The following is a 13,437-nucleotide window of genomic DNA, read 5'->3' on the forward strand; positions in this document are numbered from 1 at the left end:
ATACAGGTAAAACTGAGCCCAGGGGTCTTGGGGAAAATGACATAAGCATCTTCATCTCTAACTAGCAAACCTAGATAGTAGTTATTGTAGTATCACTCTGTCTTCACCAGAAAGGACCATGTCTGAGTCTGGAAAAATGGCAATAATATACTTTTGAATTTTCCAGAAAGTTAAAACATGAGAAATTGGGGGCTTCTGGTAAGAATAGGCACTATTGCTATCATCCACAGCTACTGATAGAGAGTAATTATCACCAGTGAGAAGAAAAGTATTTCAAAGACCGCTTACTAGTGGAAAATCATGGCTGTCAGAGAATTTTCACATTTATTGAAAATGAACCTCAGGCTTACACACACACCATGCACACAGTGGCATATTTTAAGCAGATAACAGGAAAAATTAACTGCCGTTTTAAATTCAGTAGTTATAGTTCTTAAGTTGTTAATGACATGCATAATCACCCTTTGTTATGTAGATTGAGTTCATGTCAATATCTTGTATTCTTAAAATGCCAATTTTTATTTTCTGTAGCCCTTACTTTTATACTAGAGCAGTGGTTCTTAACTAGGAACATTTTTGCCTGCCCACTGCCCCACATATGGCATTTTTGTCATAACTGTGGAGAGGGCATTACTGGCATCCAGGGAGTAGAAGCCAGGGATGCTGCTAACGTCCTACAATGTACAGGACAGCTCCTTCTCCCAACACCCAACACCGACACACTCATCTGGCCCTAAATCAATAGTACTGAGGCTAAGAAACCATGTACTAGAAGTTGCAGACCTGTCTTCCTGCAAGTGTTTTGTTTTCCCACACAATATTTCTCAGTAATGTTTTAATTGGTTGCCAACAGGAAATTCCTGGCTTCTGTTTGAAAACTCAGTTGCTGATCTGGCAATTCTGGGCCTGGGTTCTAGCTATTAATAGTGTACCTTATACCCAGCCCATGTGATCCATTTGTTTCCTAACTGGCCCCTGTAGGCATTTGGGTGTGTGCTCCTTTTTTAAGTAGGAAGCCCAAGAAGCAAGAATGCTTAACTCTGCTCTGAATCCTCCACCCTGAGGCTTTTCACTTTGATTTGCTTAAACCATTCCCTGTTTGTTACCTACTTTTTTTCTTGCTACTTTTCTTATCCTCATTCTCCAAGAGTAGCCATTGGCTCAAAAGCCAAGTTTTGCCAGCCTTGACTCAACCCCAAGTTAGTTACTTAATATTGAAAAGCAGTAATTTTAAGTGCTACTGATTAAGCAAGTGATTTGAAATTATCTAGCAATTCATGAGACAGCTCCTCCAGTTCTTTTTTGGGGCTTGTAGGCTGTTGTAGAGATTCTTCTAAATCCTGCTGTGGATTTCTGGTGCCGAGTTTTGTAGTTTCATGGGTGCTACAGAATAAATTAAAGCATTATGAAATAAAATGTTTGTAATTAAAGCATTATGTAAGGCTTAAGGATGGTTTCAACATTTTCATTATTTTATATGGGGGGTAAAGGGAAATTTAAATTTCTAGGGGGAGAACTGGGATAGGAATTAGGGGAGGAGCCATTAGGATTTAAGAAACAAAGTTGAGTATAATGGCAATAACTATGCTTTTCTCCCTTTTGATTCCAGTGGAGGGGTGGTGCTAATGAGTTACTTTTTAAAGAGTGCCTGGTTTCAACAAGCCACGGTGATCATGCTGGGGGGGAAGAGACAGGCTTTGGTTGTTTAGGATATTATACCTTTTATCATGCATCTTTAAAGGTTTTTACTTTCAATTACCCAAACAAAATAAAAAGTGTTAGAAAAGCAGTTTTATCATTTTATAGTAAGTAAAAATACATTTGTTTGTCTCTCAAAAGTGAAGTAAAAATATTCTTGACTGATGGCCCTAGAACTAGAATTGGAAAAATGATCTGTTTCAAATCGAAGGAACCTAAACCTAATATACAATGGTTATATTTTATTAACAATAACAACTGCACTTATTCTCCCAATTTAAATATATTTTCTGGAGATCTCTGGGTTAGTATTCTATAAATACAGGATTGTGATCTCAAAATGTGTGTGGCTGTTCTAAAGGTCCCTCCCACTGGCATTACTAGGGATCGTAATCTGAGAGCCACAGGGTGACAGGAGCACGTGAGATTATTACCTGGGACATTCAGGGACTTCTGATTGCTCCTTCCATTGTACAGCCCTGGTGCCCTCACCCTTGTTCCTCACAAAGTCTTCATCCAGCCCAGCCTGCTTCAGGGTGTCTCGATACCGTTGTTCTGCTTCTTTCCTAGCAAGGTCCTGAGGAATGGAAACAAATCTGCTGTAGCTGTCTTGTGAATTACAAGGTAATTCTAAATCACTTGCTTAATCCACATGCCTAAAATTGTCCCCTAACCCAATCCCCATTAGTGCTGGGCACAGATTTACATGAAAATTACTTAGAGCCTGTTTTCAAGCCTTAAAGTGGATTGGAACTACCTGAAGATCTTGTTATAATGTAGATTCTCATTTGGTAGGTCTTAGATAAGGTTCGAAACTCTGTGTCTAACACTACCAGGAGATGCCAACTGTGAATTTGGGAGCCACACCGAGAAGCAAGGATTTAGATTTTTGGACCACCAAGTAAGACTCAGATGAAAAAAATGGACTAAAAATGTTTTAAGATTTAAAAGCAACCACGAGCACCTGGGTAGCTCAGTCAGTTAAGCGTCTGACTCTTGATTTTAGCTCTGGTCATGATCTCACAATATGTGAGCTCAAGCCCTGTGTAGGGCTCTCTGCCGGCAGTGCAAAGCCTGCTTGGAATTCTCTTTCTCCCCACCTCTCTCTGCCCCTCCCCCGTGCTTTCTCAAAATAAACTTAAAAAAAAAAAAAAAAGCAATCAAGCCATCATCAGGAACACAATATATAACAAATAGAAAATAAGCTGCACTAGTAACACTCTTAACAGGATAGATAGTCTGTATGTGGACCAGAAAAAGGTTATTTTTTTGTTTGTTTTAATTTAAATGTTTAGTAGCAAAATCATATAGAGCACTTTGTATTTTTCCTAGAGTGGTGAAAGATCTGTTGAGATCTGAGAGTGAGCTTTGCTGGAAAGAATTAACATAAAGAGGAAAGATCATTATGAGAGATTTTGAACAATGCAAGTTGCTAAGTAAATCCAGTCCAGACAATCCAGCATGTGTGCAAGTGTGTGTGTGGTATGTATGGGGGTGGGGAGGGGTGGACTCAGGAAATGCCTAGATAGCACACTGGCTGTAAGATGGAGATGATGTCCAGCAGTTGGAACCAGGTTACTAGGGAACCCCAACTTTTGTCTGAAACTAGAGAGAAGAGGGATCGACAGCCTGATACAGCCCAAAACTTCCAGGACTAGTGGCCTTTCCAAGGCTGTTCAGATAGCTCCAGAGCTCCCTTAAGGAGGAGATCTCAACTGGATCCAACTTCCCTAAAAGTCTAGAGAACATCTTAAAATGATTCTTCCATCCTGAAAGCCACTTAATCTGAAAAGGGCTTGCTGGGGTGCTTGTGAGCATCCCAACCTCTGGGGACCTATAAATGTGCCACAGCTCTAGAGGCTGGGGATGCCCAGGGCACCAGCACCGCAGGGGAAGGGATGATGTTAGTAAATTAAAGGTATTCTCACTAACACAGCCAGACTGTTACTGTGTATGTGGCATCTAGCCCTCAGTCTAGTGAAAGCTAGACTGTGGCGAACACTCCCAGAAGTGAAACACTTCACAGATGCCCCTGGAGTCTAGTCTTGGGTGAAATCAGTCCAAGCAACGTCCACCATTGCACCACTTCTTTGGGCGGAAATTGGTAACAGGCTCAATTTTGAATCTTTCTGATCCTCAAGGAAATGTTTAATACCCAGATATTAAACTTTTCCATCATTTCTTTTTTTTTAATGTTTATTTTTTTTTTTTCAACATTTTTTATTTTTATTTTTGGGACAGAGAGAGACAGAGCATGAACGGGGGAGGGGCAGAGAGAGAGGGAGACACAGAATCGGAAACAGGCTCCAGGCTCCGAGCCATCAGCCCAGAGCCTGACGCGGGGCTCGAACTCACGGACCGCGAGATCGTGACCTGGCTGAAGTCGGACGCTTAACCGACTGCGCCACCCAGGCGCCCCTTAATGTTTATTTTTGAGAGAGAGAGAAAGAGCATGAGTGATGGAGGGGCAGAGAGAGAGGGAGACACAGAATCCAAAGCAGGCTCCAGGCTGTGAGCTGTCAGCACCCAGCCTGACAGGGGGCTCAAACTCAAGAACCATGAGATCATGCCCTGAGCCGAACTCAGAGGCTTAATTGACTGAGCCACCCAAGTGCCCCTCTGTTCCATCATTCCTAAAAGCACTTTCATCCAAGACTGAGAGAGAAGAATGATGGCTTAGTTTTACCTTGGTAACTTGTTCAAAGAGATAGGGCCTTGTTTGTATTCTCTTCTTCATTTCTTCCAATTCTTTCTTATACTCTTTTGCTCTTTTACGGTCATTGTTCCTGGAATTAACAAGATTTTTAGAATGAATTCTTTTTCCAACCCTTCATTCCAATTAAGCAGAGTAACTCCCAAAGACATTGTAAATTCCTAACTGCCTAGCAAAACTAAATCCTTGATTGTGTGCGATTATAGGAGCCTACTTTCAAGGGCAATGATCTGTTGGATCCCAAGACAGACCCCCCTGGCACATGGAGGACACTGACCGATTCTCTTTCAGCTTTGCTTTGAACACTTCCTCCAGGCTTTTATGAGGATCCATGGCTTTTGCACGCAAGGTCACAGATTTAGACATCGCTTGACACTTCTTTTTGTGCATCTCCAGCCACTGAGTACTCTCATCTGTTTTGTCCTTTTTTTCAAGTGAACTTCTAAAGAAAGGAGGCAAAAAACACACAAGATGACCAACTTGAGTATATTAAAAGCACTCTTAGTAACCTCTGCAAAGTGAAATGGTGTTTTCTATGAGTGGGGTAATTTACCACACCGGTGCTTCAGAAAGAATAGGATTCTGAGATTGGCAAATGAAGCCTTCCCAGCACTATGGACACGGTGATTTTCTGCCCCAGGGGAAGTTCAATAATTGAACTGAAATACAATATCCTTACACTAAGGCTTCTGGCCTGTCTGGAAATAATACTAATAGTTGCCATTTGCTGAGCTACTCTACTCTGAACCAAGAGCAGAAAAGAATCAAGTGCTTTATATCAATTATCTTTTGTAATCTCCAGAACTGCCCCATGAGGTAAGAACTGTAAGCCCCTCTTTTTATAGATGAGGAGAGCGAGCCTCGGAGAGGATAAGCCACTCACTCAAAGCTACCCAGCATGCCAGCGGAAAAGCCAGGATTAGAACCAGTATGTCTGACTCCCAAGCCTTTGCCCCTGACCACTACACTGTAAACAGTGGGCTAGAAGGTGCCTGGTTTCGTGGTCCTTTGGGACCACAGAGAACTGGAAATAGGCCTCTTTCCATGCACAGTTTGGGGTTGACTTATAGCAAGCACTTAGTCTGTGTAAGTATCATTTGACAAGGTACTATAGAGGGAAAACAACTGGGCGCCTGGGTGGCTCAGTCTCACGTTCCAGCCCCGCATCAGGCTCTCTGCTGTTAGTACAGATCTCGCTTTGGATCCTCTGTCTCCCTTTCTCTCTGCTCCTCCCCCACTCATGCTTTCTCTCAAAAATAAACATTTTTTAAAAAAAGAAAAAAAAAACCACCAAGATTCTTGCTTGAAGGCATGAAAGTTTAGTCTGCTATTATATCAAACTCCCCACTGCTGGGAAGCAAATATGGATATCCCCTCAGGGGGCCAGCCTCTGGCCCATAAGGCCTACCTTATTGGGACCTCAGGACACCGATGCATTTAGCCTTGATTTAGTAGCTCTGACTATGACATTTGAGGAAGAAGGGAGTATCTCTTGGATTCTAAATATATTTCTAAAATCCCTGTTGTGGAGCCTAAAGAGCCAAGTTGGTTAGCCCCACAGGAAAGCACTAAGATGCTCGTCCTCTCCCAGCGCTCAACTGCTTGTTACACCACAACCTTTCGTGCTGACCTCAGCTCAGAGGTCTAGTGGAGGAACTCTTGCTGGGGCGCTGGCTCGTCGAGAACAACACCATGACAGAGGCCAGTTAAAGAATGAAAAAGTAAGGAGGCTCCTGCTTCCCAACCGACTCTGCTAGTTCGGTTGAACTAACAGAATCTCAGAGAATCTCAAATCTGTGCAGTGGATGCCTTCTCTTTGTGACAGGGTCAGCCACCTGCCAACAGGTTTCTCTGAATTCCTATTCCTAATGGCTTCCTCTCTCATCTGTGGGTCTTCACTTATGTTGTTCTCTCTGGAACTTTCTTTCTTTCCAGCCTTTGGCTAATTCCTCATTCTTCAGACATCTATTAAAGAGAACCCTGCCCCAGGCTGCCCAGAGCCTCCCAGGTCCCCTGTATTTCCCTGTCATTGCACTACTCACAAAGTAGTAGTTCTTTGATTTTCTATATTTCATACTAGCTATTAAACTATGGGCTCCATGAGGTATCTCCAGCCTTAACATTGTGACTGGCACAGAGTAAGTCCCCCATGAATGATGGCCAGATGTTCTCCATCACTACATGTGGAGAGTTACCTGTATTCCTGTCCTGATCAGAGAAATCCCTTCCACCCATTTAGGTCTCTGTAGTAACAGGAGAGGAGGCCCAGCAGCAGGATGGTTTCTAGCATTTGGGCCAGAATCCGAGCACTGACCACTGAACTTGGTCCTGGGCCAAGATCTCGAGCCTGACCACTCACCTGACTGCAGACTCCCTCCTCCTGGTGGCATCTGTGATGTGCACAGGGAGGGTGTTGGCAGAGAGAGAAGCAAGGCCACTCAGAGAACGACTCCTTGGCAGGGGTGTGGCTGGTGACTGTGGAGAGTCCTAGAAGAAACAAAGGCTGGTATTGGTGGGACAGCAACGTGTGATTAGTTTCTATTGTAAGTAGGATTCAATTTCAGTGAAGGACTAGTCAGACCAGGAATCTTTTTTTTCCCCCTGGGATTAAGGAAAGAGTAATGAGTTCCCAAGTTTATTACCAGGCCAAGAGTTGGATATCAATCCAACAGCTGAGCCAGTGTTTTTAAAAAAAACAAAAATGTCATGAGAAGTGCCGTATGTTGAGACCCGGCCCATTTCTGTATTTTGGGTCTCAGGCCAGGACCCTCCCGTAACTGCCCAGGGCTCTCACCCTCCTCTCTCCAGAGGTGGTGGTGTCACAGGGCCGCTGAGCGCGACGCAGGCTGCCGGTTCTCAGCAAGAAGGGCTTGTTGTGAGTCACCTCTCTGGTGTCCCTTCTCTTGGCAGCTCTTCTCTGGAAGGCCTTGTAAAGGCCCTCGTAGTCAGGGACGGCAGGATTCACACGAGGCTGGAATCCAAAGTCAGTCTGCAGAAACCCAAGCTTTTCCTTCTGGGTTCGGGTAGCTGTTCGAGGCTGGGGGTCAGCCCGGCAGCCGGAGGAGATGACAGGGGAGGAGGCCATCTGGAGCATGTCTAGGGCTCGCATCTGGATGCGAATTTTCCTGAAGAGCTCCGCTTCTGTGGAGAAAAGGTCAGGGTGGTGATGGGTGACAGGAGACCCCGCCTCATACCTAAAGGTTTGGAGAAGGTTCCCTCTAAAGCTCTAGTGCCGTATTGTGCTGGAGCCGATTGCCAGCTTTGCAGGATTTTGTGAACCAGTTGACATCATATGGGAAGCTCCACCTTGGCCAGAATAGGTGTATTTTTACCAGGGAAAGTGGCAAACACTACAAATCAGCTTGCTGCTTCTTTTCTGGAGAGAGCTCATTCCTAAATGTTCACCAGGACACCCTGCCATGTGCCAGCAGGCTGCAGAGGCAGCCACCATTTACGTTTACTGAGCGCTCTCTGTGGTTCCTCCTTCAGAGGCCAAGCCGGAGGGGTGAGCCAGTCTCCTTGGCTCAAGGAAGGGCCCCGCCATCCACCCAGAGGCCCAGGTTATTGCCCAAATCATTCCTGCCTGCCTTCTCTCATCAGTCCCCCGTCTTGCAGTCTCCTCCTCTTTAACCATGTTCTGGTCTGGCCTCTCTTTACCATCCCTGCTGCTAATTTCAGTCTCTCCGCTGAACTGGTGACATAGTGTCCTATAGATCAGCATCCCTCCGGTCCTGTCCCTCCCCCTTAATCATCTCCACAGCATCAGAGTGATCTTTCTGAGCTGCAGATCTGATCCTGAGCCACCCTGTTTGAAACCCTTCAGTTAGCTCCCCGGTGCCCTTGGGATAAAGTCCAAATTTCCTCCCCCTCCCCCAGGTCTGGCCCATGCCTGCCTCTCCCTCCCTGCTCCCTCTTCTCTACCCTCCATCCTCCTCCCATCCCTTGAATGTGTTCAGCCTCCTCTTACCTCCACGCTGCTCTCTCTGATGCACTCTTCCTCCGTCTTCCCTGAATTAAACACACTGCTCATCCCTCAGGGTCAGCCTCAGTGCTCACTTTCCCTGGGGACCTTCCCTATCTGTCCCCACCGCCTCACCATGTCCTAAGTTAGGTCCCTCTATTATGTGCTCTATATGACCTGGAGGCTCCCACCTCTAATCCTTGCAAATGACTCATCACATTTGTAATTTTTTGTCTGTTATCTGTCTTCCTCCCTTGTCCACAAACTCCATGTCTGTTTATTGGACACAGAGGAGTGCCTGGGGCTTGACACATTACTAAATGAGTAAAGCCTGAGTCCTTTCATCGTACCACATTTCTTGAAATGTGCAGGTCACCAGGATGGGGGGGGGGGGGGGCAGGCGGTAGGAGCTTCCCTCAGGGGCAGCTGGTGGTAGCACCGGCCCAAGCTGGTCCCTGGATGCCTCCCTGGTTCTCTGTTCTTGTACCTGTGCTGCTGCAGACGCCTTCACACCCACTCACTGAGAGAGAGGTCATCAGGGCAAACTTGGAGAAGGCTGCATGACCTCTCACTCTCCACTCCTTACAGGGCTCCCCCATGATACAGACAGACCCAACCGGCATGGAGCATGGCCTGGAGGCCCATCCGCCCGAACAATGAACTTATCCCCAAGCCAGGCTGACCCCCCGAGCCTAAGTCTCCACGGCACGTCTTGGTACTCCCCAGGTAGGAGGCAGCAAGGTGGGAAGGATGTCTCTACCTTGGAGTTTGTCCCCGAGGGCTGGCTCCAGAATGGACTTGGGGATCCTTCTGGTGGCATTCTGCTCGGGGACGTTGGCCTTAGCTGTGGCAGCCAACTCCCTCTGTTTAGCAGCTTCTTTTCTCTGCTCCTCCTTCATGAGGAAGCTGAAGGGCTTCAGGGAAGAGAGGAGCCGTTCCTTCCTCTTCTGGATCCCTGCCTGCCTGCGGGCCTCATTGCGCTCCACGATCTCCTGGTAGAGGGGCAGGTAGACATGTGCTGGCACAGGCTGTGCCCGGAACTGCCGCTGGCACTCGGCCTCCTCCTGGGCCTGCCTCTGGGCCTGCGTCCTCTCCTGCTCAAAGGAAGCAGGTGAGGCCAGCCACTGCGCCTTCTTCCGGGCCTCACGCAGTGTCATGCGGAACGGCCGCGGGACCGTGATGGTTGATGCCCAGGAGCTGATGCTTCTGTGCTGCGAGGGAGGCCTGGAGCCTGAAGGTGGCTGGGGCTGAACCTTGGGAGTGTCGGAGGGAAGGCTGCTCAGGGAGCTGCAGCACCGTGGGGAGCTGCACCTGGGGGGAGAAAGCAGCTGTGCGGAGGCCAGGCCAGGCTGGAGGCCCTTTCCTCCTCCTGCTCCTTCCCACACCTCCCTCCCAGAAGAGGGCAGCTAGATCCTGAGCCTAACACAGCCCCGCAGGGGTCTGGGCCTGTGCCTCGCTCCTTCCCTCAGGCCATCTAGCAGCCCTAGTTGAAAGTCTTTCCTCAGAATTGATTCAAGATTTGCCACTTTGCATTCTAATATTTTCCTTTAAAGATTTAATTTTTTAATGTTTAAAAAAATGTTTATGTATTTTGAGAGAGAGAGCAGAGTGTGTGAGTGGGGGAGGGGCACAGAGAGAGGGTGAGAGAGAATCCCAAGCAGGCTCCGCACTGTCAGCCCAGAGCCTGACTCCGGGTTCAGTCTCATGAACCGTGAGATCACGACCTGAGCCGAAATCAAGAGTTGAATGTTTAACCGACTGAGCCACCCAGGTGCCCCTTAAAGATTTTCTTTTTAGGTAATCTCTACACCCAATGTGGGGCTCGAACTCACAACCGTAAGATCAAGAGTCTCACGTTCCACCGGTTGCCCTGCATTCCATTATCTTTATATGGGAGAACAGTGCAATGGTGCAGAGCAAGGCTTTGGAGTCAGACCCAGGTTCAAATCTTGCTTCAAACAATTACCAGCTGTGTGACCTTTGGCAGGGTTTGCTTGGAACCTCAATTTCCTCATCTGGAGAATGGCAAAAATAATAGCTACTTACAGGGTTAGTGGCAGGAGAAAATAAGATACGGTGTAGGCGCATATAACAGGGCTGGGCCAAGGTAAACGTACCTTGTTGCCATTCTCAGGGAGGTAGTGACAAAGGCATCCCTTTAATCAATTTGAGTGCTTCCAATGACTAAGGGTTATCCAAAGTGATTTAGGGCTGCTGGGTAGGAATCAGAACGTGTTTGGCTCCGAAGGCCTGATTCTGAGCTGGAGCCTCGGTAAGGGACAACTTTACTGAGGAAGAGGATGAGGCCCAGAGTCATGAAGCAGCTGTTGAACTGCAGGGCCTTCCTTACCTCAGAGATGCCGGGTACTGGGCCTCGGGCTTCCCCCTGCCTTTGTCTTGGAAGAAACTCTCCAGGTCCTCATCGTCTTCAGAGAAGTTCTCACCACTGTCTGGGTTGTTCTGATAAAGGGATTCCAACAGGCACCACCTGCCTTTTGACTTTAGTACCTGCAGGGTCTCATAAAAGCTCCCAGTGGAGTCCGAAGAATCAGAAACCATCTCCTCCTCCGGGCTGAGGAAGTCATCAAGTGTGCCAGCCCTGGGCAAAACCAGCCCATCCCCAGACAGCTCTTCTTCCGTCTCTGTGTCTGGGGAGGATTTGGGGGGAAATATCTAAAATGAAACAGAAAAGACTGTGGGTCAACTATAATTTCAAATTTTCTCAAAGCCTAACTGTTGATTTCACTTTGAATAGGTCTCTGTATATAGCGACTGGGAAGGAACGAAGAATCAGATGTATTCCTTGCTTTAAAGACATTTCACAAATTGGTATGTGGGCATATGCTTGGTTGAAGGGCAGGAAAGGGAAGCAGACGGATAACGTTGGTTCCCTACTTCATGTGCGGTGAGCATTTGCAGAGTACTTACTCTGTATCATGCATTCTGCCCCCGGCACTCCAGGAATCCTACCCGTGACCTTGGCCACACTCTGGGCCTTGCCCTATTTGGGTTTCACCTACTTTTTTCCAGTCTTCTTTTTCCTGCTTCCTTTGTCTACACCTCTGCTTTCCTAATAGTCTACCTAATATCCCACCTGTTACTAGGAATGAATGAGTAATTAACAGGACAGACAATGTGGTCTAGCTGAAAGAACAATGTCGTAGAAAGTGGAAACCCAACTGGGTTTAAGTACTCCATTCATTTAGAAAATAGTTTTTGGGTGTCTTATGTGCACTGAGCATTAGGCTGAGAACGAGTCAAGCACATGAAGCTTACATTCTAATGAGAGGGAGAAAGACAAGTATATGATAATAAATTCAATAAAAGCCATAAATTGTGACATTACACAGTGATGAAGTGGCTTTAGGAAGCTTTTCTGTTCATAAAATCCCATCACAAGTACCACTAGGAATGTATCTGTAGTCAGAGTTAGGCTTATTAATTTATTGGAATACACCAGGAAAAATTATAGGGAAGTTGTGTGGGGGCGGGGGGAAGAGTGGGGACTTTCAGTAAGGGGGTGGGGGAGGGGCTTTTTCTAGGGTTGGCTTTTCTTGAATGATTCTGAGGAAGAGAGTGGATCCCTCTGGATCCATTCTGGATGGATGCTGTCATGAAGAGGGCACACTTTGGCAAGTGGGTGACAGCAATTTTTATTGAAAAGGTAACTAGAACAAGGTGGAGCTGGGTAATTGGTAGTTAAGCATCATCATTTAGAAGGGGGTGTTGGTCTCTTTGTAGGCACACTGTGGCCCTTTGAGAAACACTGTTTTCTGCTAATCTGGCTGCTGGCCTCATTACAGTCTGAACTGGACTTTCTCAGTTCTGGGCTGATCTTTACTTTCTCGCTGTGGAGGAGTTTTGGACTGACATCTGATTGATGAGAGGGAGCCAGCCTTGCTAAGATCTGGGGTAAGGGGGTTCTGAGTTCTAAGGAACAGCAAATGCAAAGGCCTTGAAGCAGGGACCTGAGGCAGGAACAAACTTGACTCTTGGAGAATTAGAAAGAGGGCCAGTGTGGCTGGAGGACAGTGGTATTCTCGAGATATCTTTAGAGAGGCTGGTGTGGGGCCAGGATTGGACTGTAGACAATGACTAGTTGCGTCTAAGAAATCAGTGAGGCGTAGGCTGCTGCAGGCCTCCAGGTGATATTGGTGATGGTTTTCCTGGGTTCTCCAAGGTCCAGCTCTAATAGTGAAAAGAACACTAGATTCTGAGTCAAAGGTGTGTATGTGCTCCAGCCCTTGCTCTGCTACTGAGGAGCATGTGATCTTAGGGAAAAATTTTTAAAACGACTTTATTGAGACACCATACAGTTCACACAACTCACTTACTGAAAGAGTACAACTCAGTGAGTTTTAGTACAGAGTTGTGCAACCGTCACAATTTTAGAGCATTTTAATCACCCCCCCCCCAAAAAAGAAAGCCCATACCATTTAGCAGTCATTCCTAGGGACTATTTTCCCTAGTCCTTTCGACCCTTCCTTCCCAGCCTGCCCTAAGCAACCACCAATCTACTTTCTGTATGGATTCTTCTGTGCCTCAGTTTTCTTTTCTACCAAATGGAGACAGCAATAGTACTATTAGTCTTAGGGTAGTTGACAGGATAAGCGAAAACCGAGGGCCACTGCTGTGGGTCTATGAAGGGCCTAACATAACGCTCAACCCGTTAGAGAGTCCCTTGCGGGTCCCCAAACGCTGCTGATTTTAATCCCACACCTCTCCGCGACACGCCCCTGACGTCTGTCTCCAAGGCAATGACAAACAGTTTCCTCTTTAGAGACTCCTTTCCGGGCGCAAACCGAATTCCTCTCCTTCTCTTTCTCTCTCACCTGCCCACTCCACTGAGCGCCGCCGGAGGCTCCCGGAGGCCTCCCGACGGTCATCTTCTCCGCGGGGCAGAAAAAGAAGCGGCGGTGACAGCGGCGTGCTACGCTTTGGCTGCGATGGCTGCACTAGCTACGCGATCAGGTCTCTGATTGGCTCCCAGGCGGATGCCTGAACCAGTCCCCCTTCCCAGGGAGCCTCTAATTCTTCCCGCCCAAGTTGGCAAGGATCGTTTTCT

At 47.0% G+C, this 13,437-nt stretch overlaps 1 protein-coding gene across 1 annotated transcript; it reads right to left on the reverse strand.

Moving 5' to 3' along the window:
* Positions 1 to 305: 305 nt before the first annotated feature.
* Positions 306 to 13,421, reverse strand: FAM161B (FAM161 centrosomal protein B). Its single transcript, XM_058739609.1, has 9 exons — positions 13,205 to 13,421; positions 10,723 to 11,045; positions 9,133 to 9,683; positions 7,206 to 7,552; positions 6,771 to 6,898; positions 4,689 to 4,853; positions 4,385 to 4,484; positions 2,133 to 2,275; positions 306 to 1,383 (listed from the first exon to the last, which is right to left on the reverse strand). The coding sequence occupies exons 1-9, from the start codon at positions 13,256 to 13,258 to the stop codon at positions 1,245 to 1,247; spliced, it is 1,950 nt and encodes a 649-aa protein (XP_058595592.1). The 5' UTR covers positions 13,259 to 13,421; the 3' UTR covers positions 306 to 1,244.
* Between the last annotated feature and the right edge of the window lie 16 nt (positions 13,422 to 13,437).

This window comes from Neofelis nebulosa, chromosome 7, assembly GCF_028018385.1.
Source record: "Neofelis nebulosa isolate mNeoNeb1 chromosome 7, mNeoNeb1.pri, whole genome shotgun sequence".
NCBI lineage: Eukaryota > Metazoa > Chordata > Mammalia > Carnivora > Felidae > Neofelis > Neofelis nebulosa.